This window comes from Trichosurus vulpecula, chromosome 1, assembly GCF_011100635.1.
Source record: "Trichosurus vulpecula isolate mTriVul1 chromosome 1, mTriVul1.pri, whole genome shotgun sequence".
Classification (NCBI taxonomy): domain Eukaryota; kingdom Metazoa; phylum Chordata; class Mammalia; order Diprotodontia; family Phalangeridae; genus Trichosurus; species Trichosurus vulpecula.
The window spans coordinates 281,536,284-281,559,511 of NC_050573.1; the positions used below are offsets into that span (position 1 = coordinate 281,536,284).

The 23,228-nt window shown below is 38.1% G+C and overlaps 1 protein-coding gene across 3 annotated transcripts in view; it reads left to right on the plus strand.

Annotated features, from left to right (window-relative positions):
• The window catches only part of MTFR1 (mitochondrial fission regulator 1), a 60,497-nt gene extending 37,269 nt beyond the window's left edge, over positions 1–23,228 (plus strand). For all 3 annotated transcript variants that reach the window (XR_005011040.1, XM_036769526.1, XM_036769534.1), the window contains 4 exons: positions 16,999–17,234; positions 19,182–19,464; positions 19,997–20,165; positions 21,553–23,228. Coding sequence is in view for 2 of the 3 variants with exons in the window: in XM_036769526.1 (XP_036625421.1) it covers positions 16,999–17,234; positions 19,182–19,464; positions 19,997–20,165; positions 21,553–21,621 (757 nt within the window). In the remaining variant the exon portion in view is untranslated. The remainder of the gene's footprint in view (positions 1–16,998; positions 17,235–19,181; positions 19,465–19,996; positions 20,166–21,552) is intronic.

A 23,228-nucleotide genomic window follows, 5' to 3' on the forward strand; every position in this document is an offset into this window, starting at 1 on the left:
GTTGTGAAGAACTTTGAATGCCAAACAGACTTCTGTATTTGATCTTGCAGGTGATATTTAGCCACTAGAAGTTACTCGGTGAGGGACGAGGGGTGATATGGTCAGACCTGCAGTGGAGTGGGTAGAGAACTGAAGCAAAAAGACCAAAAGTCAGGCATTGTAATAGTCCAGAAGTGAGGTGATGGGTCTGCACCAAGGGGGTGACAGTATCAGAAATGAGAGTATATACAAGAGATGTTATGCAGTGATCAACTGTGAAAGAATGAGCTACTCTGATAAAGGCAGTTTCAAAGGACCCTTGTATTTTGTAGCATGGGTCAAAGGACCCATGTTCTCCACCTCCAGAGAGAGAACTGATGAACTTGTTTGACTTTTGTGTGTGTGTGTGTGTGTGTGTGTGTGTGTGTGTGTGTGTGTTTTGCAACGTGGCTAATGTGGAAATATCTAAGCTGTTATGAAGGTAAAATTGATAGGACTTGGGAGCAGATTGGATACGAGGGTTGAGGGAGAAAGAGGAAATGACACCTAGGTTTCAAGCCTGAGTGACTGGGAGAATGGTGGTGCCTTTGATAGTAATAATTACATTTGGATAAGGAAAGGGTTTGGAGGGAAAGATAAAGTTTTGGTTGTGTTGAGTTTAAGACGTCTTTGGGACATCCAGTTTGAGATGTCTGTTAGGCAGTTGTAGATATAAGTCTGGAGGTTAGGTTTGGATAAGTAGACCTAAGAATCAGTACCTTAGAGGTGATAATTAAATTGAAGGGACTGATGAGATCACCAAGTGAGATAGTATAGAGGAGGAAGATAAAAGGGCCTAGGACAGAGCGCTTTGGGATACCCATGCTTAGCAGGTATGACCTGGATGAAAATCCAGCAAAGAAAACTGAACAGGTTGGAGGAGAGCCAGCAGAGAACTGTCACAAAAACTTAGAAGAGAGCATCAAGAAAGAGAGTGATTGACAATGTCAAAGGCTGCAGAGATGTCAAGAAGGACGAGAATTGTTAAAAGGACCACTAGATTCAGCAATTAAGAGATCATTGGTAACTTTGGAGAGGGAACCTTCAATTGGATGATGAGATTGGAAGTGTGTGAGTCAGAGACCACTACTCACATTAAAAATAGACAAACCGTTCTTGAGTAAAGGCAGAAAAGGAGTTTATTACTTTCTCATGAGAAAGGACACACCCCAGCATGGCCCAAGATGATGCCAGCACGTGTGGGTGTTGCATACAGCTCAAAGCAAGTTATATAGACCCTAATGCCTAGTTCCCCCACCCCCTACTGGCTCCTCTTCCCATTGGCTGGATTTGGAGCTCACATTCTAAATGCGGAATCTTTTCCCGGCAACAGAGAACAAAGAACAAAAAGACAGGTGTGGGACCAGGGAAAAGGGAGTAAAAGCTACATAAATAGGACCTTGCAGGTGTCTGTTTACTGATGTAATTTCTTATCTCTACTTTCTCAGCAGAGCAGTTTCTAAAAATTTAGAAGGGGTGCAGAGTTGGGGTGCGGGGTGGATGGTGGGAGAGACAAGGTCTTTTCCCATGCTGAGGTGGGGGCTTCACTATTTCAGTGATCCATTCGATACCATACTGAGGGAGCTTCACTATTTCAGTATTCCACTCAGAAGGCCAGACTGCATTGAGTTAAAAAGAGTGAGAGAAAAGGAAGTAGAAGTGTTACTTTTAGATACCCTTAAGGAGTTTATCCTCCAAAGGGAAAAGAGAGATACAGTACAAGAGCTATTAAGGGAAGATGGGTCAAATAAGGGTTTTTGGACGACAGGGAAGACAAAGAGATATTTGTAGGCAGTAGGGAAGCAGCCAGTAGACAAGGAGAGATTGAAGATAAGTGAAAGGGTGGGAAAGATGGGAAAAGGCAGAATCTACTGGAAAAGTCAGGATAAACTGGTATCACTTGTGCAGGTAGAGGGAATATCTGCAAGATTTTTAATAATTCATACTAAGAGACTGATTTGGATTTTACTGGTCATATGGAAAAAAAAGATGAACATGTAAAGAGACAAAAGACTAGTATTGAAGAAGCCCAAGTTAGTGGCGTGACCTACCATACTGGCAAAATTGGTCCAGACTATTACAGGGGAAGGCCCTTGAAGTTCAGCATGTGTATGCTACCTGTGTTACATATGAGTTCACCTCATGTGTAATAGCTATGTAAATATACATTTATATATGTATCATTTAGAAATAGGAATGATGGAAGTTTGGGGCTTTTTAAAAAATTTGTTAATGGGAAAGACGTCTCAGGACTTTATTCCCATAGTTCAGAGACATCTGAGTGAACTTAGAGAGGTCCCACTGTATTATTAGCTGACTTGTCACAATGTCTCAAGATCCTTCACATAGAAAAAATGCTAGAAAAATCCCTGCTATGAAAGTTTACCTAGAAGCTAAAAGATTCAGATAGGCGGTGCTTGAGATAAGCTATAATAACATTATACTAATGTGACGAAACTCAAAATTATGTTTCCTGAAGGCAAAGTTTCCTGAAAACTTTGGTACTAGACAGGTGATGACAGTTTATTTTGTATTGACAAATAATGAATATCGGAGACATAAGCTTGGACTAGATGGCTTCTTAAAACAGTTTATTAAAATATATTTTCCACATGCCCTCTTTAGTTATTTGCATTTCTATTGACACTCTTTTACTATTTTTTTCTAAAACCTACACAGATGAAATAAAATTAGATGAAACCAAATGAACCAAATGAAAACACCTTGTGGAATATAATTTTAAATAGACTCCTTATAATGGAAAATATGAAGTAACTTCTTTTTCATAAAGTTATTTTGCATTCCAGACTGTTTAATTCTACGTAGAAACATCCTATTCAGAGACTCCATCTATTTATGGCACAGTTTGTTTCCTTGTCTCTCACATTTGTATTTGTATGAAAGCAGAAGCTCTTTAAGAGATCTGTTTCTTATTTTTCAAATGAAGTTTATGTTGATGACATTTCTGCAGCAATTAGTTGTGATGTCACAGCATTGTGTCTATTAAGAATAGCAACACGACCGTATGAGTCCCTAACAGACAAGGTACTAATGCTTTTTAACAGGCATTTCCTTTTTTCTTTGTATTAACAGAACTGCTTGTGATTTGGAAAAACTCTCCCTCCAGTTTCTATTAAGCATTCATGAGTCTTTAATCAGATTAATCAGTCAACAAGGATTTATTAAAGAACAACTGTGTGCCAGGCATTGTTTTAGGTACTGTCACTACAAGTACAAAGAATAGGTATAATTTAGAAGTATGTCAAATCTTACCCATTATGGAATATTAGCATTTAATTCAACCATATATTAACTGCCTGTTTTGTTGAGGGAACTGTTTAGTGGTCTTGGAGGGGGAGAATAGATGATTCACAGTATTAAGACACTGCCCTACCATTACGTGGCTAAGTTTTAATAAGAGGTTGGGACAGACAGATAAGTATAATATACACAGTCTACAAATGCATAAGAGAATTGTAAAACAAAGTGCTGAATGAAGTTTGGGATTAGGGAGAGGCAGGAGGTTACATGATATGGTCACAGGACATGTAGACCAATTGCTGGGAATCACATGCAGATAGAAGGGTACATTATGAGATTAGGCCAGAAAGGTAGAGTGGCTTCAGATTGCAGAGGTTAAACAGTCTGAAGATGCCTCAGGAGATCTCAGTGATCTGGTGGATTAGAGTGCTGTCCTTAGTCAGTTCTCACTGTACCTTTCCCACCCTAGCTGGGTGACCCTGTGCAAGTCACTATACTTAACCCCTTTCAGCCACGATGCGTCTTCATCTGTAAAACAGAGTCAGTAATATAGCACCTGCTTCACAGAGTGATTGTAATGATGAAATAATATATGCAAAGTGCTTTACAAACCTTAAATTGCTGTGTAAATGTTAGCTACTACTACTACTATGAAGATCTTTTGGAAGATGGAGAGAGTGTGGAGGTAGAATAGCCTAATAAATAGTCACTAGATAGTGCAGGGAGATGGTAATATGAGCCTGAATTATAATGGTGTCAGTAGAGGAGGGGGAGGGGGAGGAGGAGAGGATGGATGTGAAGAGGGGTCAAGCGGGTAGCATCAACAGAGATTGGTATGGATAAGACATGAGAGAGAAGAGTCCAAGACATACCATATGTCCTGAAAGTGCCCTTTAGACATTTGCACAATTTTAAAATATGTATAGTAAAATGAAATCATCTTTCTGTAGTTCTTTAATGGAATTTAAGCTACTTCACCCAGTGCTATTCTCCATTAACTTTGCTGTTTAATTTATTGATAACATTTTATTTTGCTCACAAAAGGTACTTTAGTTCCTCAAACATGTATATGGTACATTTTTGTACTGTTAGGTACTGGGAATATAAAGATAAAACTAAAATTGATCCATGCTTTCATTCTACTGGAAGGATACAGGATTTTCACAGAGAAGTGTAGTACAAAGAAAATCAAGGTGGGAGAGAACACATCTGGGCAAGAACACATCTGGGCTTGGACAGTGCTGGATCAGAAAAAGCTTCATAAAACAAATTGCATATGACTTGAGGCTTGAATGAAATAATGAAAAAGTATTTATAAGCGTGTACTATCTGCCAAGCACTATGCTAAACTGAGAATTTAAAAACGAAAAGAAAGAGAGACCTCGTCTTCAAGAAGCTTATATTCTAGTGGATACCCACAAACAGGGAGAGGTACAGTCACTTCCTTGTACTATAATTCCACATTAATGTTCCCAAAAATCACCTCATTATGCAATATGAAGCAATAAAAACCACAGGGCTCATGAGGAAAATGGAGTTACGGCGCAACACTCAAAAAATATAGGAACCTAATAAAAATGGTAGCAAAGCTTTATGCATGTTAAGTGGTTAGGAAATAAACACTGCAATTAATAGTGGTGCTGTCATGGGCCTTGGCTGCTCAGCCTGTGCCTCAGTTTCCATAGCGCCTGGGCTAGCAAAGTTGAGTCTGTGCAGGCCTGGGGGCTGAAGGAAGAAATTGGGTCAGACCAGCCCTAGTCAACCCACAACTCCTCCTTCACCAGAAGATATGCAATAAATATGGTGTCTTACCTTGAAAAAGACATGAGGTTTGCTTGGCGTTGGAAAGGTTGCAGCTGGTGAGTTAGTGTGTACTTTTTTGTTTTTGTCATTTCTCTCAGGTGAAATCACACATTTCAAACACAAAATTTGCGTTCTACTCAAATCATTCCCTACAATATCACTTTCATTGGAACAAAAACATGTTTTCAAGCAAGAGCTACACCAGAGCTGCCTGTTTTTTGGCTTAGAAGGTCACTAGAATGATTAAGTAGACATGAGAGTTGATTGGCTCACCTTTTTCACTGGCAATAGTAGTAGTGATTTGATTATTATTCCAAAACTTAAATGTGAGAGGCAGGGTGACCTAGTAGATAAAGAACAAGCCACAGAGTGAGGGAGACCTAGGGTTAGGTCCTACCTCTGACACGTATTGGCTCTGGCAGGTGAAAATTATTATTTTTCTGTGGCTCAAAATAAGATTGCATTTTATATTCAATCGAGTGGAATTCTTTGTTTATTTGCTTAGTTATTTTGTTAAAGCAATAAAATGATAGGATTTCCCTCTGAGTGTTCATTCGTTTCTTTAGATTTAGGTAATTTATAACCTATGTTTGTCAAAGAATGTTGAGGTCTTTCCATTTACAAGGATTTGAGGGTTTGTTTTTTTCCAAGTGATTAATCTATACTAAACATTATTGCTAACTGTTTTAGCTTCTATATAAATAAGCTTAATTTGTTTAGAAATTGTGGTGAGTGCTTTATATGCAAGCAACTATGTACAAATAGAAAATAGTTTGGCAGGGTAGGGGTGTAAAAAGCATAAAAGCAGAATTGGAGTGAATATTGTTAAAAATAAGATTGACATTTATATATGAAAGTTTTAGAAAAAGTTAAAAGGCCTAAACAAATGTAACATTGGAACATTGGACAAATGGAGCATTGCTTGCTTAACTTAATACAGAAAACTCAGTTAGAGTTCATAACAGTGTTGTAATTTGCTATTCGCCCTGTGATTTTTATAAAATTGAAAAAACCATATTGACATTGCCTATTAACCCTGACCTACTCATAGCTATCACAAACTCAAGTAAAGGGTAAAATATTGCACACAAATGAATAGTCTGGTGATTTCCATTCCTCAATATAACTCTCATAGAAAGGTATAAACTTTAAATACAAAAAATAACAAGTCTTTAATCCCAAGCACAGCCTAACATGAATAATATTAAGTGTTCTTCTTTTCTGACCCTCTCCCTAATCTCAGATTCTTCAAATATCTGTTCCTTTTCCCTACTCTTTATCTAGCTAAATCCCACATCATTACTCCTGAATTCTCATTCTCTCTTCCATTCTCTCCATCAGCCTCCCATTAAGTACTATCCCTATAGATGTATACAACCTTGTTTCTAGCTTTCCTGGGATTCGAGGCAATTGTAGTTTGAAAGCTCATTTGGGTGGAATGTAGTGCTGCTAAAGGCAAAGAGTGTGGGTTCATCTTCAGGTAGTCCAGTTGGCTTTGCTTTGTTACTTGGCTAAAGATTGTACCCCATGCCTCAGCCTTATTAGTCACAAGGAGGATTAAGAGGGGATGTGCATGTATCATCGTCATGATGTCTTAACTATATTTTGATCCATTAACATAGTTTCAAAACAAAGCTCTTAGAAAAAAGCTTTATTACTTACACTTACACTTAAGTAAGTAATTACCTTCAGCAAGTTAAATCACCTTGTTTCTTCCTTTAACTACAGACATCTCTTATATGACCTTTGGGCCCTTTCCAAGGCAGGGGCTTCCTCCTAAATCTGCTTTGTGATCGTCTACTTCCTGACCCTGTAGATTATCCCCGGTCCCTGGAACTTGAGTGAAGAAACACCCCATCTCAGCAGCAAAAGGGTAGAAAGTCTCTTCTTTCTCCTCTCTCCTGCACAGAATGGTCCCTTTTATGAACCCAGAATAGCCATTCCCCTTTCTTTGCTTTGTCACATAGACAGTTCAATATGAATCCCATTGTGAATTTTGCTCAAAATAATTTTGCTTGCCAACTTCAACAGAAGTGCCAGACCTATATATGTTCTGGATTCTACCAGTCCGATCCCAGCATTGCACCTCTGAGCAGATGGTTTTATACCATTGAACTAGTTTTTCTCTCCTTTTTGCCTGCCTAAAGGAACTTTAGAACCAAAGTAGTCATGGAATTATTTTCCTTCCTCTTAATGTTTATCCGGCATGTGATAGCTATTTAATGTTATCTAAAGCAAGAGTGTCCTAGAATTTCAGTTCCTCGTAGGTGGACTCTTATGATGGGAAAGGGCCACAGGCCCTGGCATTTGGCATTTGATGGTGGTAGTCTTGTGTTGTGGTTTTTTAATTGAATGCTGTATTCCTACCCTTGGTTTGATTATTTTTCTAAGGTATTACTTAAAGTGATTGTCATTTAGAGAGTGGTTAACTTCTTGTTCTGGGATAAGGATAATCTTTTTCATATCATCATTTCTTGAAATTTCCCAGAATTATTAACAAAAGTTCTAGGTGAAACTGCAAATAGCAGTCTTTTTGTATATATATCTGATCTATTTTTGCATTTAAATCTTAATAGCTCTCTATTCTTAAGGACAGTAAAACAGATTGGTTCTATTTCTGCAATTTTAGTTGGCTGTTTTTGTAAAACAGTTGTCTGTGTGGGTGATGGTACGTGTTTGTTTTGTTTTTTTAAGGAAGATGACATATCCAAGAATTAACAGCCTGTAATCTTAAACCTCGTCTCACATATAATGAGGAAAGATATATAGGAGCTACTTTGCTATTACAGAAGAACTTTTATATAATCGTACAGACTGTCCAGCAGTTTGGAAAGGTCTGGCTATCTCTCCGGTACTTAGTTTCACCTTAGTCCTATTTCACCTTCTAATTACAAGATTTTCTATATTTGGCAGGTGTTAGGGAGGTCTTGTAGGATTTGTCCATGGTGCATACTCAAAACAACAAACATTCCCAAAAGAAAAACATGGAATCTATATCCAAAGGTTTAAACAATATGACCACATAGCATAAGCGTTTGTTGAGATGTGTCACAGTTATCTGAATAATTTCGCCAAGGATCCTGACAGTTTTTTCTTCTTACACTGGTATTCAGGGTTGGAGAGGAGTTTGTCCTTAATTTATAATAAATGGAAACAGAAGGATAATGTTCTACTTCAAGAATTATGTAGGGAGAGTAGCTTAATTCTTTTGCAGCTCCAGAAAACCTGGCAATTTTATTAATGACCTCTTCCACTATATTAAAGTTGAGATATCTACTGAGGGAAGCTAAACTAAAATTAATCTGGATTTTTCAGATGTTGTGCATTTTACACCAGAAATTCTGAACCACTAAGTATGAATAATCATAGAACCTGCTAATTGGCTATTAGAATGAAAATTTTAAATAAAAGTTTTGTGAAGAATTAGTTTAATTCTTATGGAATCTGTAGTTTGCAGAAAAATTTTCTATGAAGCTTTAATCCATTAAAGTAACCATTACGTTACAAATAAATGGCATTTTAGCTGTTGTTCAGTGTAATGAAAGATTCCAGTATCTCACAATGGACTTAGTTTGTCTGGAGTCAGTAGCATCTCTATAATTGTAAGTATTGCAAAAACAGGCCACTATCACCTCTCACTATGTGATGTTTGAATCTTGTGGACTTTTGGGTAGAGATTGAAGGATTTTTGAAATAATAGTGATAATAAAAATTTAGAAGCATTAACCATCCTTAGTGTAATGGTATGGCCATAACAGCAAGTGACACAACTAATCCTTGCTTCCTCTTATTTAGAGGCAACTGGGTGGTGGGGCTTGGAGTCCAGAAGACCTGAGTTCAAATCCATCCTCAGACACTTGCCAACTCTGCAACCCTAGTCAGATCACTTAACCTCACCCCTGAAATGGGGTTAATAATAAGCACCCACTTCCCAAGATACTTGTAAGGATTAAATGAGATAATATTTATAAAGCGCTAAGCAAAGTGCCCAGCACATACTAATAGCTTAATAAATGCTTGTAACCACACCTACCCCAATACTGTTCCCACATAGTCCTCCCTACCCTTAAAATACCCCACATTACTAATGCCTGCTACCCGTAGATAAGAGAACATCTGCTACCAAGCACATCTGTACCTTGATAACTCTCTTCTTATATCAGGCCAGTTTCCAGTTCTCTTTCATTGTGAGGGTGGTCTCTGCTAGAATCCATCTATTTACTTCACTGCTGTGTGTATAAAGTAATACCCTCTCCCCTTGGAATTTCATTTGAAGTCCAAACTTTTATGGCTCTGTCCCACTAGTTAATTGTCAGTCAAGAAGTATTTATTTAAAGTATTTATTAAATACCGAGTATGTATCAGACACTGGGGATATAAATACAAGACTGATACAGTTCCTGCTTTCAAGGAGTTTGTATTCTAAGAGGGGGAGGGTGGGAATATAGCATCTACTATGTACCAGGCACTGAGCTAAGCACTTACAATTATTATTACAGTGGATCCTCACAACGACCCTGGGAGACAGGTGCTACGATTATCGCCATTTTACAGTTGGGAAAATGGAGGCAAACAGAAGTGAAGTGACGTGCCTAGGGCCACACATTTAACTCCTTTATCAACTGTACCACCTCACTGCTTCCTTCTAAGGGGTAGATTGCAGGTACAGATAAAAAGTGTATAGAGCATAAATAGAACTTTAACAAATGCAAACATATACACAGTTAGTTAAATACAATGTAGATTAGGTGGGGAAGAACTAGAAGTTGGAGAAATTAGCAGAAGCTTCATGCAGAGAAGGTGGAGCCTAAGCTGAATCTGCAAAGAAGGGCAGATCTCTTAATTACACAGAAGAGGGGAATGCATTCCAGGCGTGAGGAAGAGGAAGAGCAAGTGCAAAAGCACAGAGGCAGGAGATGGAGTGTTATGTGTAAGGAAGAGAAAGAAGGCTAGTTTGTCCAGACAGTAGAATGCAGGATTATGAGTGATGCTCAATGAGACTCACAAGTTGGGTGCAAGCCGGGTTTGTTTGGAGCTTTAAAAGTTAAACAGAGGAGTTTGTTTTCTATCCCAGATGTCATAGGAAGCTGCTAGAGTTGATTGAATAGGGTGTGACGTGGTTAGGTCTGTGCTTAAGAAAGACTTTTCTTGTTTAGTGGTGTCCAACTCTTTGTGATCCTATGTAGGGTTTTCTTGGCAAAGATACTGGAGTAGTTTGCTTTGCCATTTCCTTCTCCAGCTCATTTTACACGTGAGGAAACTGAAGCAAACAGTGAAGTAACTTGTCCAGGCTCACACAGCTAGTAGGTGGCAGGATTTGAACTCAGGAAGATGAGTCATCCTGACTCCAGGCCCAGTGCTCTATCCACTGTGCCACCTAGCTGTCCCATATAAATGCTAGCTATCATTATTATTCAACCCAACGAGCATTTATTAAGTATCCACTGTAGCACTATGCTAGGCCCTGAGAATTCAAAGGAAAAAAATAGACCCTGCCCTTAAGGAATTTATATTCAACTTGAGGGGAAGCAACATATACCCAGATAAATTTGTCAGATTACAGAGGTCAGTATTAGTACCATACTGTCTTCAAAGGACAGAGAGAGAGAGAGAGAGAGAGAGTGTGTGTGTGTGTGTGTGTGTGTGTGTGTGTAAAACCCACCTTTCTCATAATAATGATAAAACTTATGCAGGGAATGTAAAGAGATTCCTGTAGTTATGAGCCTCTGTTTTGTTTGGGTCTAGACCTGTGATTTCATTACTGTAGAGAATTTATGAGGAAATTCCCCCCCTTACAGTGCAGATCCCCAGCTGTTTTGCAACTTAGCCTTAGAGTTGCCTGAGGCATTGAGACATTGAATGACTTGCTCATGTTTTGTCCAAGGCAGTCCTTGAACCTGTTCCTACCATTCTTGGCCAGTTTTGTGTTCACTATGCCAACCTGCCTATCTTCCTATGAGGATTGTATAAAGATGCCAAAGTCATCACCAAAAAAAGAAGAAGAAGAAAATAATCATTAATGAAGTGGCCACTTGTAAAATTAGTCTCCAGACAGCATTCAAATCCTCTCCCCTTAACATTAGGTTCTCTCCCTGCCCACTTATTCTTTCAGTCTCTGATTGTTGATCTTTGCTTCGAAAGAGAATTGTTTGAGTAACATAGGATTAAGAAAGGCCCTTGGGAAACTCATGAAGCTGTATTTTTGCAATGATTAACCTCATTATGATATGCTATAAAGGATGTAATGTTGTTTACAGTTTTGTAGGAAAAATTATGCCCCCTCCAGAAACACTTCATTTCATCACTTCTTTGTTCTAAAAATTAGTTCATAGATGTGATTTTAGCCTAAATTGTTTTAAATATAAGAATAAAATAAACTTTAATAATATTTAATTTCATATTTTAAGGTAAAGTTCCAATAAAAATTTTTCATTCACTATAAAATGTTAGTCCACATTTTAAAATGGGTTTGGTTTAAGTGATCTTTTTCCCATTACCTGTTGTCCTTATCAATCAGCAGGCATTTATTAAGTGCCCAATATGTTCTAGTGGCTCTGCTAAGCACTGGAAGAAAAAGGACAACCTCTTGTAATTTGTAAAATTTGGATGTTTGTTGGGAATGTCTGTTGTAAAAATAAAATATTAGCACATTTTAACATATCAACTGCAAAAGCACATAATAGAGGAGAGATTAAATAACTGACAGTTTATAAAAATTAAATTCTGGGTACTTTACAGCAGTATGTTTTTTCAACAACGTATTGTCCTACAAACTCAATGTGGTTCAACAGTACGAGAAAAAGATCTTTTAAAAGCCATTTAAGTCTTTGGCAGGCACAGTATCAGAATCAGTGAGACGACAGTCCTAATATGCCGTTCTTTGGTCAGACCATATGTAGAGTGGAGTATTGTAGAAATTTCTACTAACCACATTTTTGTAAGGATTCTGACAAACTAAAATGCATTGAAAGAAAGTTGATCGGACTGGAGACCATTCCATAGAAACATCATTTGAAGGAACTAGGGATATTTAGCTCTAAGAAACGAAGTTTTAAAGAATTCTAATGAGCTGTCCTACTATATTATGTGAGTGTTTGGCGGGGGGGGGCGGGGGGGAGGAATCTAAATTTTAATCAGGTGCTGGAAAACAAGATTCCCTTGCAAAAAACATTTTAAATGAAATCTAAGAGGCAGAAGAACTTGAATAACTTAAAAATTTTCAGCTTTCTTCTAGTCACATAAAATAAAAACTAATTGCCTATCTAGCCCACAAAATTATTAGAGATTAAAATTGTCAGAGTTTAACTTTTTTCACTTTTGAATCATTGTTAGCTAGGCCTGCTTATATCGCAGCAAATATCTTTTGCAGCATAATTTACTGAAGCTATAATGCAAGGGAAGTGCTAGTGACATTTGTGTGCAGAAGCTGTTAGTAAGATGGAGATCAAGTGAACTTTTTGAATTGTTTCTGCTTGTGAAAAAGCTACCAGTTAAGATTCTCTTATTTCGCTAAAAGCATTAAACAGCTTCTCCTTGCTTAAAAAAAAGGAAAAGACACAAACTTGACAAAAATAGTGTTAGAACTTAAGACTCATCTCTTGCCAGTACTGTGAAGGTTATATGGGGATTAAGAGAATGTTAACAAGATAGTAGGAAGTCTGAGTTGAAAAATATTTTGTGTTTTTAAGGATATTATCAGAAGGTCAAAACAAACATTCATTTAATTGCCTATCATATGTCAGGCTTTGAGAATACAAAGAAAAACAAGAGACTGTCTTCTGTTTTAAAGGCATTCACAGGCTAATGGGGGAATATGACAAGCAAACAAGTATTTATTCAGCAAATTTTTGTATGTATAGGATGAACTGGAGATAATCAGCAAAGGGAAAGCACTAACATGAAGGAGGATTTGGGGCTAACATTGAAGGGAACCAGAAAACAGAGATGAGGAGGGAGAGTGAGGCAGGGGTGGGAAACCTGTGGCCTCAAGGCTATACATATGGCCCTCTGGGTCCTCAGGTATGGCCCTTTTACTGAATCCAAACTTCACAGAACAAATCCCCTTAATAAAAGGATTTCTTCTGTAAAACTTGGACTGGTCAAAAGGCCACACCCAAGGACCTAGAAGGCCTCAGACTCAGGCTTTAGGGGCAGCCCATGAAAATGCCTAGAGTGAGGAGAGATGGAATGGCTTATGTAAGAAACAGTAAAGTATCATTGGGTCTCACAGTACAGAAGAGTAAGACGTTAAAAAAATGGAAATGTGGAAAGCAGTCAGATTTTGAAGGACTTTAAATGACCAAAGGATTTTAATTTGAAAGGCTTTAAACAGGAAGTTTATGTATTTGGTCCTAAAGGTGATATTTAGGCATTGGAGTTTATTGAACAGGAGAGTGACATAGTCAGACCCGTACTTTAAGGAAGATCATTTGATGGCTGAGTGAAGGACAGACTGGAGGGGAAAGACTTGAGGCAGGAAGAGCAGCCCGTAGGCATGAGTGAGGTGATGAGTTCCTGCACTGGGGTGGTGTCAGTGTCCAGGGAAAGATAGAAGCACATGGAAGAAATGTTACAAAGGTAGGGAAAACAACAGAAGTTTGCAACTAATTGCATAGAGAGGTGAGAGAAAGTGAGAAGTTGAGGATGACACCTAAGTTATGAGCCCTCAACAGTAATGGGGAAGTTTGGAAGAGAGGAGAGTTTTGGGGGAAAGAGAATGAGTTCATTTTGGGACATGTTGAGTTTAAGATGTCTACAGGACTTCCAGTTTCAGGATACCCCCTGGGCAGGTAGAGATTTGAAACTAAAGGACAAAAGTCAGGACTGGATAAATAGATCTTAAAATCATCTTCATAGAGATGATCACTGAATCTATGGGAGCCGAAAAGATCACCAAGCAAAACTGTATAGAGGGAGAAGAGAAAAAGGCCCGGGACAGAGCTTCAGGGGGCACGTGTGACCTAGGTGGAGATCGTCAGACACCCAAGAGGAATGAGAGCCTCAGGATGGGCTTAGGTAAGGTTAACCTTGGTGGCAGGCATTTAGGTGGGTTCTCTGGGCTGTTACTACAGTTTTGGTGGCCATGTAGCTCAGCCCTGCCAGGTAGTGATAGCTAACATTTGCATAGTGCTTACTTTGTTCTAGGTACTGTGCTAAATCCTTACAACAACCCTAGGTAGTAGGTAGTGTTATTATCTCCATTCTGCAGATGAGGACATTGAGGCAGAGAGATAATAAGTGACTTACCCAAAGTCACATAGCTAATAAGTGTTTGAGGCTGGATTTGAACTCAGCTCTTCCTGACTCCAGGCCCAGTACTCTATCCACTGCACCATCTAGCTGCCTTTCAGATTTGGTGGCCTAAACCTATAAAAATATGGGGAGCATGGAGGTACTCTGATCTTTTTTTTTTTGAGGGAGGAAGGCAGAGCAATCGGGGTTAAGTGACTTGCCCAAGGTCACACAGCTAGTAAGTATGTCAAGTGTCTGAGGCCGGATTTGAACTCAGGTCCTCCTGACTCCAGGGCCAGTGCTATACTCATTGTACCACCTAGCTGCCCCTACTCCAATCTTTTTCAGAACTCCCATTGCCTCCAAGTAGCTTTCTTAAGTTCTTAATTTTGATGTCTGTGGAAAGGATGGGGTATTGTATAGTTTAATGTCCTTTCCATTCTTGGATTGTACTTTTAACGTTTAATTATTAAGATCATTTAAATTGGAGTTTATTATTGGCAACTCCTAATTTAGGCCTAGCCCACAATATTTGGTGCTATGAACAAAGGAGTTCGAGTTTGAGAGTTTGGTTGAGGGGGATAGAATGGTGTTGTTTGGTTTTTTCAGTGGCCTCAAAGTCAAATTCATTTTTTGAATAGAGAAGTGATATAAAGAAAGCAAGCCATTAATGACAGTGGCAAATCCTTGGTTAGATTATGTGGAAAACCTGAGAATAGGAATGGTTCCTACTGTATTAGAGGAGAATATAAATAGGGAAAACACTATTTAGTTCCTGCTGGCATCTATGGAAAAGAAAACTGTATGGCCAAAGCAAGGAGAAAGAACATAAGTTGTCTCTAAGGATTAAGCAATTAGAAGATGTAAACGAGCTTTTGCTTTTTTTTTTTTAAATCACTGAATTCAGAAGACTGCCTAATGGTTTTGCTGATTACCCAAATGAAGAGGTCAGTGTTGATGGAGGCAGGGACTAATAGGCTACAAGAGGAAATTATGCTTTCTGACTCAGATATTTCTCTGAAGAATGCTTTGAACCGATGGAATTGAATACTATAATACAGGATAGTAGAGGTAATCATGGCCAGGAATCAGAGCAGGAGGTAAAAGAGCTGCCACCCCCTATATTACTTCGTGGGAAACCTCTTTTAGTTTGGGGGATATAGAATTGGGTGGCCTTTTATATTAAGGGACTAACGAGGTTACAGGAGAAGTTTAAAGAGGTCATTGAAACTTTAAAACAATAGCTGATGATGGTGTCATCTAATGGAGTGATATGGAACATTCCTCAGTTCCAGAATTCCATCTAGGAGTTTACATACAGATGAATTATTTGACTCAGTTAAAGACCCCAGGTGAAGATCTCCCTTTTCAAGTGGTTTGTAAAGTGGGGAATTTGATTTGATGGATTTAATTTATGCCCCATAACCCCCCATTCCTTATGACCTATCTGCTTCAGGTGTAGTCCACTGGCTGTCCACACAAATAGATGCTTTTAGGGTGATGGGCATGATTTGCACCACCAATACATGATCAAAGTCTTTGAATATAGCTCTTAAAACATGGAGTAGATAAGATGATTGATCATCTGAACAAGGGTACTTCTGCACTACCAGAATTTTGGACATTCCTAAAAGCTCTCACCTCACCTAATTAATCCCTGCGTAAAAACACACATGTTTCTTTACAGTCATAGTATTCGTATTGAGATACTCTCTAGTAAAGTCCCCTGACGGGGAACTCCAAGGTTTCTCTCCTCCCCCCACCCTTCCATCCCAGGAAAACAGAGGCTGTATATCCAAATTAATATTGCCTTGGAAGGAGAGGGGTCTGAAATACATAAAAGGGAATGCTAGATACTAGCAACCAGGTTATTGCTATTACCAGCATACCCTCCTTGACTTTAAAAAGCATACCCCATTTTCTTTTAGGGGCTTTGGGGGGCAAACCACCAAAGGAAAGAGATTGGTGGAAGACAACCCCCTATTTGGGCCTCTGTTATGGTACCTGATCAGGGAAGTGTATTGTGAACATGAATATTATGAAGTCTTAGGAATACCTGTTTTGGGTATTTACGGTAGTAACTTCTATGCTGGGCATTGCTGGTAGGGGTAAGTGGAAGCCCTTGGAGTTACCTGAACGGAAGTCCCATAGAGTTCCTGTTAAATGTAGGGTTGGGAGGAGGAGTTTAAAAGATACTTTGTTCCTAGTAATGGAGGTGGAGGCTGCAGTACTCTTGATACACAAATTTCCCTTCTAATAACCCTGTGTGGCCAGTGATGGAGGACTGCACCTAGCGATTAAGAGTAGATTATCAGGAGTTAAATAAAAGTTACACCATTCACTGTAGCTGTTGCTGATCTTGGCGTTGTGCACCAGATGGCCCAGGCTGCAGATGAGTGGTATGGAATTACTGATCTCACCAACAATCAGCTTCTCCACCCCAGTTGCTGACACCAATTCAGGACTCGCTTGCTTTTACTGGAAAAGTTACTTTTCTTTGGTTTTGTATCCTCTCACTGTCTCATCCTCATGATTCTTTGAACTCCCCTTCATATTGCTGCAGTTTATGGGGGACAGACTTTAAAGGCCCCACTTGCTGAGCACATTTACTGATAATGTGTCCCAGCAAATCCAGGCTCCCCAAAGCCGAAAGCAACCCACATTTTTTATCTTTCTTTCTCACAGAACAGAGATTGGGTCAAAGCAGAGCCCTCCAGATGAACTTCATTTCTTTGAGAAGCCCCCAAACAGACAAGTTTCTTTACCAAACCTCTCCCAGGAGGATCCAGAACCCAAAGTGACAGTTTTAGCCAATGACGAAGCATTGCAGAAGATCAGTGCACTTGAACATGAACTGGCCACTCTCCGAGCGCAGATTGCCAAAATCGTGACTTTGCAAGAACAGCAGAGTCTTGCTGCAGGTATTTGAGTCTTGTACTTGTTTGACTTAAACAGACAAAATAGAAACCAGTAGAAGGGAATCACTTGTCCTAGTATTCGCATGCCATGAGATTTATCATCAGCTAAATAACAGGTATTTTTGGACCTTAGCTAGCTAGGCAGCATGCCCAATAAAACACTCAGTGCTTTTTTATAGCAACGTCTATGCCACTGGAGAATAATGGATTTGGGGAATATCGTCTCCATTGAGTCAAAAGAAGTTTACATAATAAATAACATGACCCCACACACAAATGCTTTCTTTTAATATGGCTAAATTATGCCAAATAGCAAGCGAGGGAAGCAAAGAAGCATTTCTATAGTACCTAGTATGTGCCAGGCACTGCACTGAGCCCTTTTCAGAGATCCCTGAGAGGGAGGTGCTGTTATTATTTCCATTTTAAAGTTGAGGAAACTGAGGCAGACAGATGAAGTGACTTGCCTAGGGTCACACATCTAGTAAGTATGAGGACAGATTAGAACTCAGAGCTCTTCCAGATGCCAGGGCCGGCTCCCTCTCCCCTGCTCCACCTAGCTGCCTCACATAAACCCAAATTATTTATATTCTAACTTGGAATACATTCAGAGACATATGCTCAGATGCTCAAATTAATTACCTGCATATCTTGCCTGGCAGTCTGGTAAAGTAGAAAGACAGACATGGAGTGAATAGACTCATGTTTGAGTTCCAGCACTGCCAGTCACAGCTGTGACCTTGGACAGGTCATTTAAACTCCACAAGCCTCAGTTTATTCATCCATGAAATAGAGAGGGATAATACTTTCACTACTTTTAATCGTTGTTAGTGAGAAATACACTTTCGAGGGGATGGGCTGTGGCATTTCAATCTCCACTCCCTACTCCATTGACTCATAATCATGTGTCTTTTATGGTTGAGAAAACTGCCTTAAGTCAAAGACAGGACAGTTAACCCATAAACATCATGGAGTAAATTGCTGTCCATGTGACTCAGTGTACTTTTTAACATTAGTTGTTACCAACTTGTTAGAAAAATCACTTTGCCTCCTATTCATTTCATAATCCTTGCCCAGATACTTCTCCCTGTAGTCTTTATTTTTTTTTCTCTTTAAATTATTGTTTGTTTGGCTCTACCCCCCTCTGCTGGCAGATTGGAAAAACTACCACAAATGTGAGCTTAAACTGAGAAAGAGTGTACGTTGCGGGGTTACACAACCATGCACTTTTGTTTTATTATGTGACCCAAATCTTAAAGAGAAATTTCTTTTGGATTAAGGTACTTTCCTCTCAATAACCTCAAATTACTGTTTTAAGTTCAAATTGTATAGAAAGCTTAAGTCCATATAATAGCTTAGATAAAATAGTTCGTTGGTCTTAAGTTTTATGTTGAATGAAATAAAATAGATGGATTCCCTTCTGTCAACATAATTTTGTCGGTCACTAATGATTATGATTTGAGTATCTTAACTTGAATCAAAAATTCGTCATTTAAAATGTGTTTAAAAAAAGAATCTAAGTTAAGAGTTTAAACATAAATTAGACAAATGCCAGTGTACGTCACACATTTGATCTTATAAATTGTCAAGCAGCATAAATTTGGCATTAATTGCCCTGAAGTATGGCAGTTTGCAGCCACTATTGGTATGAATCCAAACTTGAACATTTGAGATCACAAAAGCACCCCTGTAAAAGCAGAACTTTTCCACTCTGGAAAGCTTGGGACGGAAAACTACTGTAACCTAGATTTGGGCCTTTATAACAAAGTAAGTGAAACCACATTTCCACTTATGTAACCAAGATAACAAAAAGGGTATTGTGATTTCAGTATTTTGTCACATACCAGAAAACATTTTTATTTTCAAAAATATTTTTAAAAAATAAATCTAGCATATCATTTATGTTTCAGTGTCAAAATAGTATTAATTGTGTTGTGATTATTACTTGTATAGGTGGCTTAAGTCCTACCATACCTACAGTTGCCCCGGCACTGCCTGCTGCTCCACCACCACCATTACCTCCCCCACCGCCGCCACCACCACCTCCTCCTCCTCTGCCTGCTTTATCAGGACTACACCAAAGTGTATCTGCTATTGATCTGATTAAAGAGAGAAGAGAGAAGAAAACTAGTACTGGGAAGATATTGATAGAAAATAGCCCAAAGAAACCTGAAGTGCCAAATATGCTAGAAATCCTAAAAGACATGAATAGCATAAAACTTCGATCTGTGAAAAGGTGAAATATGTATATATGTTCTCTGTCTTCCTTTTCCCCTCACAAACTATATTTTTGTATAATTGTAGAACCCCAAATCTTCTTTTGATCACACAGAATACCTGCCTCTTACTGTTTAGTTCATAATAATTTGTTTACAGTGCTTTCATTCTCGAATAAGGTTCTGTTCCAGTAAATGGGCCCTAGTTTCAGCCCTCTTTAAGAGACTAGGAAGGAACACCTTCAAGTCAAGTTTATTTTAATTTCTAAAATAATATTTTCTTCTGAAAGACAAATCTTTATTGTAACTGCGTCACAAAACATTAATCAGAGTACAGTCATCTAGTATATAAAAAAAGGCTGACTTAGTAAAGCAGAGCTCTTTTACCATGCCTAGACTTCACTGTCCCAATGCTATAGGGAAATTGCCCTTACTTAGCAGATGACTTATTGAATACAGTGCTCATAGTGTTAAGAACATAAAGCTGGATAGTCTTTCACCAGTGGATTTACAGCACATTAAAATTTGACCCTTTTTTTTAATCTCTTTAAGATCAGAGCAAGGCTTAAAACCCAAACCCGTGGACCCTGCTGACCCTGCAACCCTGATTGCAGAAGCTTTGAAAAAGAAATTTGCTTATCGGTACCGAAGTGATGGCCAAACTGAAACTGAAAAATCCATTCCAATATCTGAATCGAAGACCACCTCAGAAACAGTGCTGGTAGGTACTATTTACTTTCTGGTCATATTGCATTCACATAAAAAATACTGATTAAATGCCTACCATGTGTTAGTACTGTCCAGAGTGATGTTGAGAGATGTTAATCCCGCCCCCTTATTCTTATAAATCTTGCTATCTGTGCTTTCCAGTATCTGAAAATCCAGATAGGATCATACAAAGATATATATAATATTACCACCCTCCTTTTTTTCATAGCATTTTATAGTTTTCAAAGCACTTTCTCATTTTCTTATTTGACATGTACACAAATTTATAGGCACCTTTGCATCATTATGTTCTTAGTGGTACAGCCACTAGAGTCATAGGAGTGGAGAAGAAGGGGAGAAATCATTTTATAGAGTGATTGGAAATGCTTTCATAGAGATGACATTTGAGCTAGGCTTGGAGGATAGCTAAAATGGAAATAATTTAAGTATGGCATAAGTAATACCTATTTTTCAGGGATTGATTACTTTGGTTCTTAGGTTTATAATGCTAACTTCCTAAATTAAGATTTTTTTCTTAATAAATTTATTTTTTATTTTTGGTTTGCAATGCTCAGTTCCACAAGTTTTTGGGTTCCAAATTTTCTCTCTCTCCCTCTCCTGCCCCCTTCCCCCGCCAAGATAGCATGTAATCCAATGTAGGTTCTACATATACCTTCACATTGAACTTATTTACATAATAGTTCAGTTGTAAAGAAGAATTATAACCAATGGAATGAATCATGAGAAAGGAGAAACGAAACCAAAAAAGAAGATAGAAAAAAAAAGCAAAAAGTTTGCCTCAATCTGCATTCAGACTCCATAGTTCTTTTTCTGGATGTGCATAGCTTTTTCCATTGTGAGTCTTTTGGAACTGTGTTTGAACCTTGTATTGATGAGAGGAGTCAAGTCTATCAGAGTTAGTCCTTACACATACCGTGTGTCTGTAATCTTGTATAATGATCTGGTTCTGCTCCCCTCACTCAGCATCAGTTCATATATGTCATTCCAGGTTATTATGAAGTCCATCTGCTCCTCATTTCTTATAGCACAATAGTATGCCATTACATTCATATACCACAACTTGTTTAGCCATTCCCCAATTGATGGGCATCCCCTTGATTTCCAATTCTTTGCCACCACAAAAAGCTGCTACAAATTTTTGTGCATATGGGTCCTTTTCCCACTTGTATGATCTCTTTGGGATATAGCCCTAGAAGGGGTATTGCTGGGTCAAAGGGTATGCACACTAAATTAAGATTTTAATATTATTAAGTTATTTGAACTTTCATTCCAGAAATGTTTATCAGAAATCACGCATAATACGTTATATGGAGGACAAGTTCTTACTGATACTGAACCATAATGCCTGTAATAATTCCTTCTCTTTGTTTCTTTTCCAGTTTGGGCCACACATGTTGAAGTCTACAGGAAAAATGAAGTCTTTAATTGGAAATGTCTCACATTCCTAAGTAGACACTAAGTAGAAGGCAAAGACTATTTTGTTGAACTGTTGTTTAGTTAGGGTTAAGTAAAGCTGGTAGAAATCAACATTATTTAGTAAATACTTGACTTTTATGTTCAGTGGCTGCCTGTGAAACCAAAAAGGAAATTAAACCATGACAAAAACACTATTTTTTTGCTTCTGAAATAGGTCTTTTCTGGAGCCACTCACGGAATATGTGGATTCTGACACATTTTAATCTATCCAAGTTGCTCGGATTTAAATTGTCCATTCTTTAAAAAATGTTTAGATTTCAGAACATTTGTGGATATTACTCTGAGGTTTTTAATTCCTAAACACTAATTTATCTGTACAAATGTTTTATTTGCATGTATTTGACAGATTTAAAACAGTTTGTGATGATGGCAATGAAGTACTGTTAAGTTATCTTCATTCATATTAAATATTAATTTTGTCTACAATGATGGAACAGCTGGTGTAACATAAGTTGTTGCAGTGAAACATTTAATTTGAGATTTGAATCTTCTTGACTGAAGCAGAGCTCAAGGTTTACTTAAAAGTCTTAATTTCTCTCTCATACTTGTTGGGAGTTAGAGGTCAAAAAGTTGCAAGAAGACAACTTACTGCTGAAATGAGTCAAAATGCTCATTTTTGAAGTTGAAGTGGATGACCTTGAAGGCTTCTTTCATCTCAGTGCCACCCAGTACCAAGTGAAAAAAATGTAGGAGAAAGAGAGGAATCAAGTTAGTTTATGACTTAAAATCCTTTTGTTTGTAAAGACCAAATGTATCATTGTGTTTTTTCCTCTTTTGATGGCTCATTGTCTGTTCAGTAGATAATTCTAAAATGTCAGCACAGTGAAGGATTTCAAAAAATGTAATCCTTGTAAAAATATGATGTTTGAGTGTTTCAGAAAGTGTTTGATTGTTAGTGAACTTAGTAGATAGGGTAAGGAGTTGTTGAATCTAGGAGTAAGAGGAAGTAGCTTCCTATCGGTATATATCTGGTCACTGTGCTGTTCCTAGGACAATGTCAAAAAGCAGAAATCCCAGATGTTAACATTAAACACTCTGATGTTTTAAGGTACATTTCCTACTTACAGCCCTTGATGGCATCTTTAATCACACAAACAGTGCTGTGTGTCTCCGCCTGACAAATTCAGCTAGAGTCAGTGCCTAAAAATCTTCAGCCATGATATTTTTTTTTTACTCATTGAATTTAAAATTCTAATCTCCTCGGGAAAATCCTTCACTTCTTTGGGGAGTGGGGGGAATTTTCACTTTTAAGTTATTTAAAAATGTGTGCAATGGCCTCCTGAATATTAAAACTTAGTTAATATATATGCTATGGTCTTCAAGGGTTTTGATTATTCACTTTTAATTTTGAACTGTGACTACTTATTTTAATATGCTGTTAACATGCATTTTGAAGTTGTATCTGTTTTACATATTTAAAAGGCTTATTGCCCTTTCAAAAAATTTCCAAGCACCTACTTTAATAAATATTTTGGCCTTTTGAGAGGTATATATTTGTATTGGTATTGAACTTAGGTCTGTGCACAGATTTAAAGACATTACTGTCTTAAAATAAAGCAAACTGTTTGTTTCACCTGGA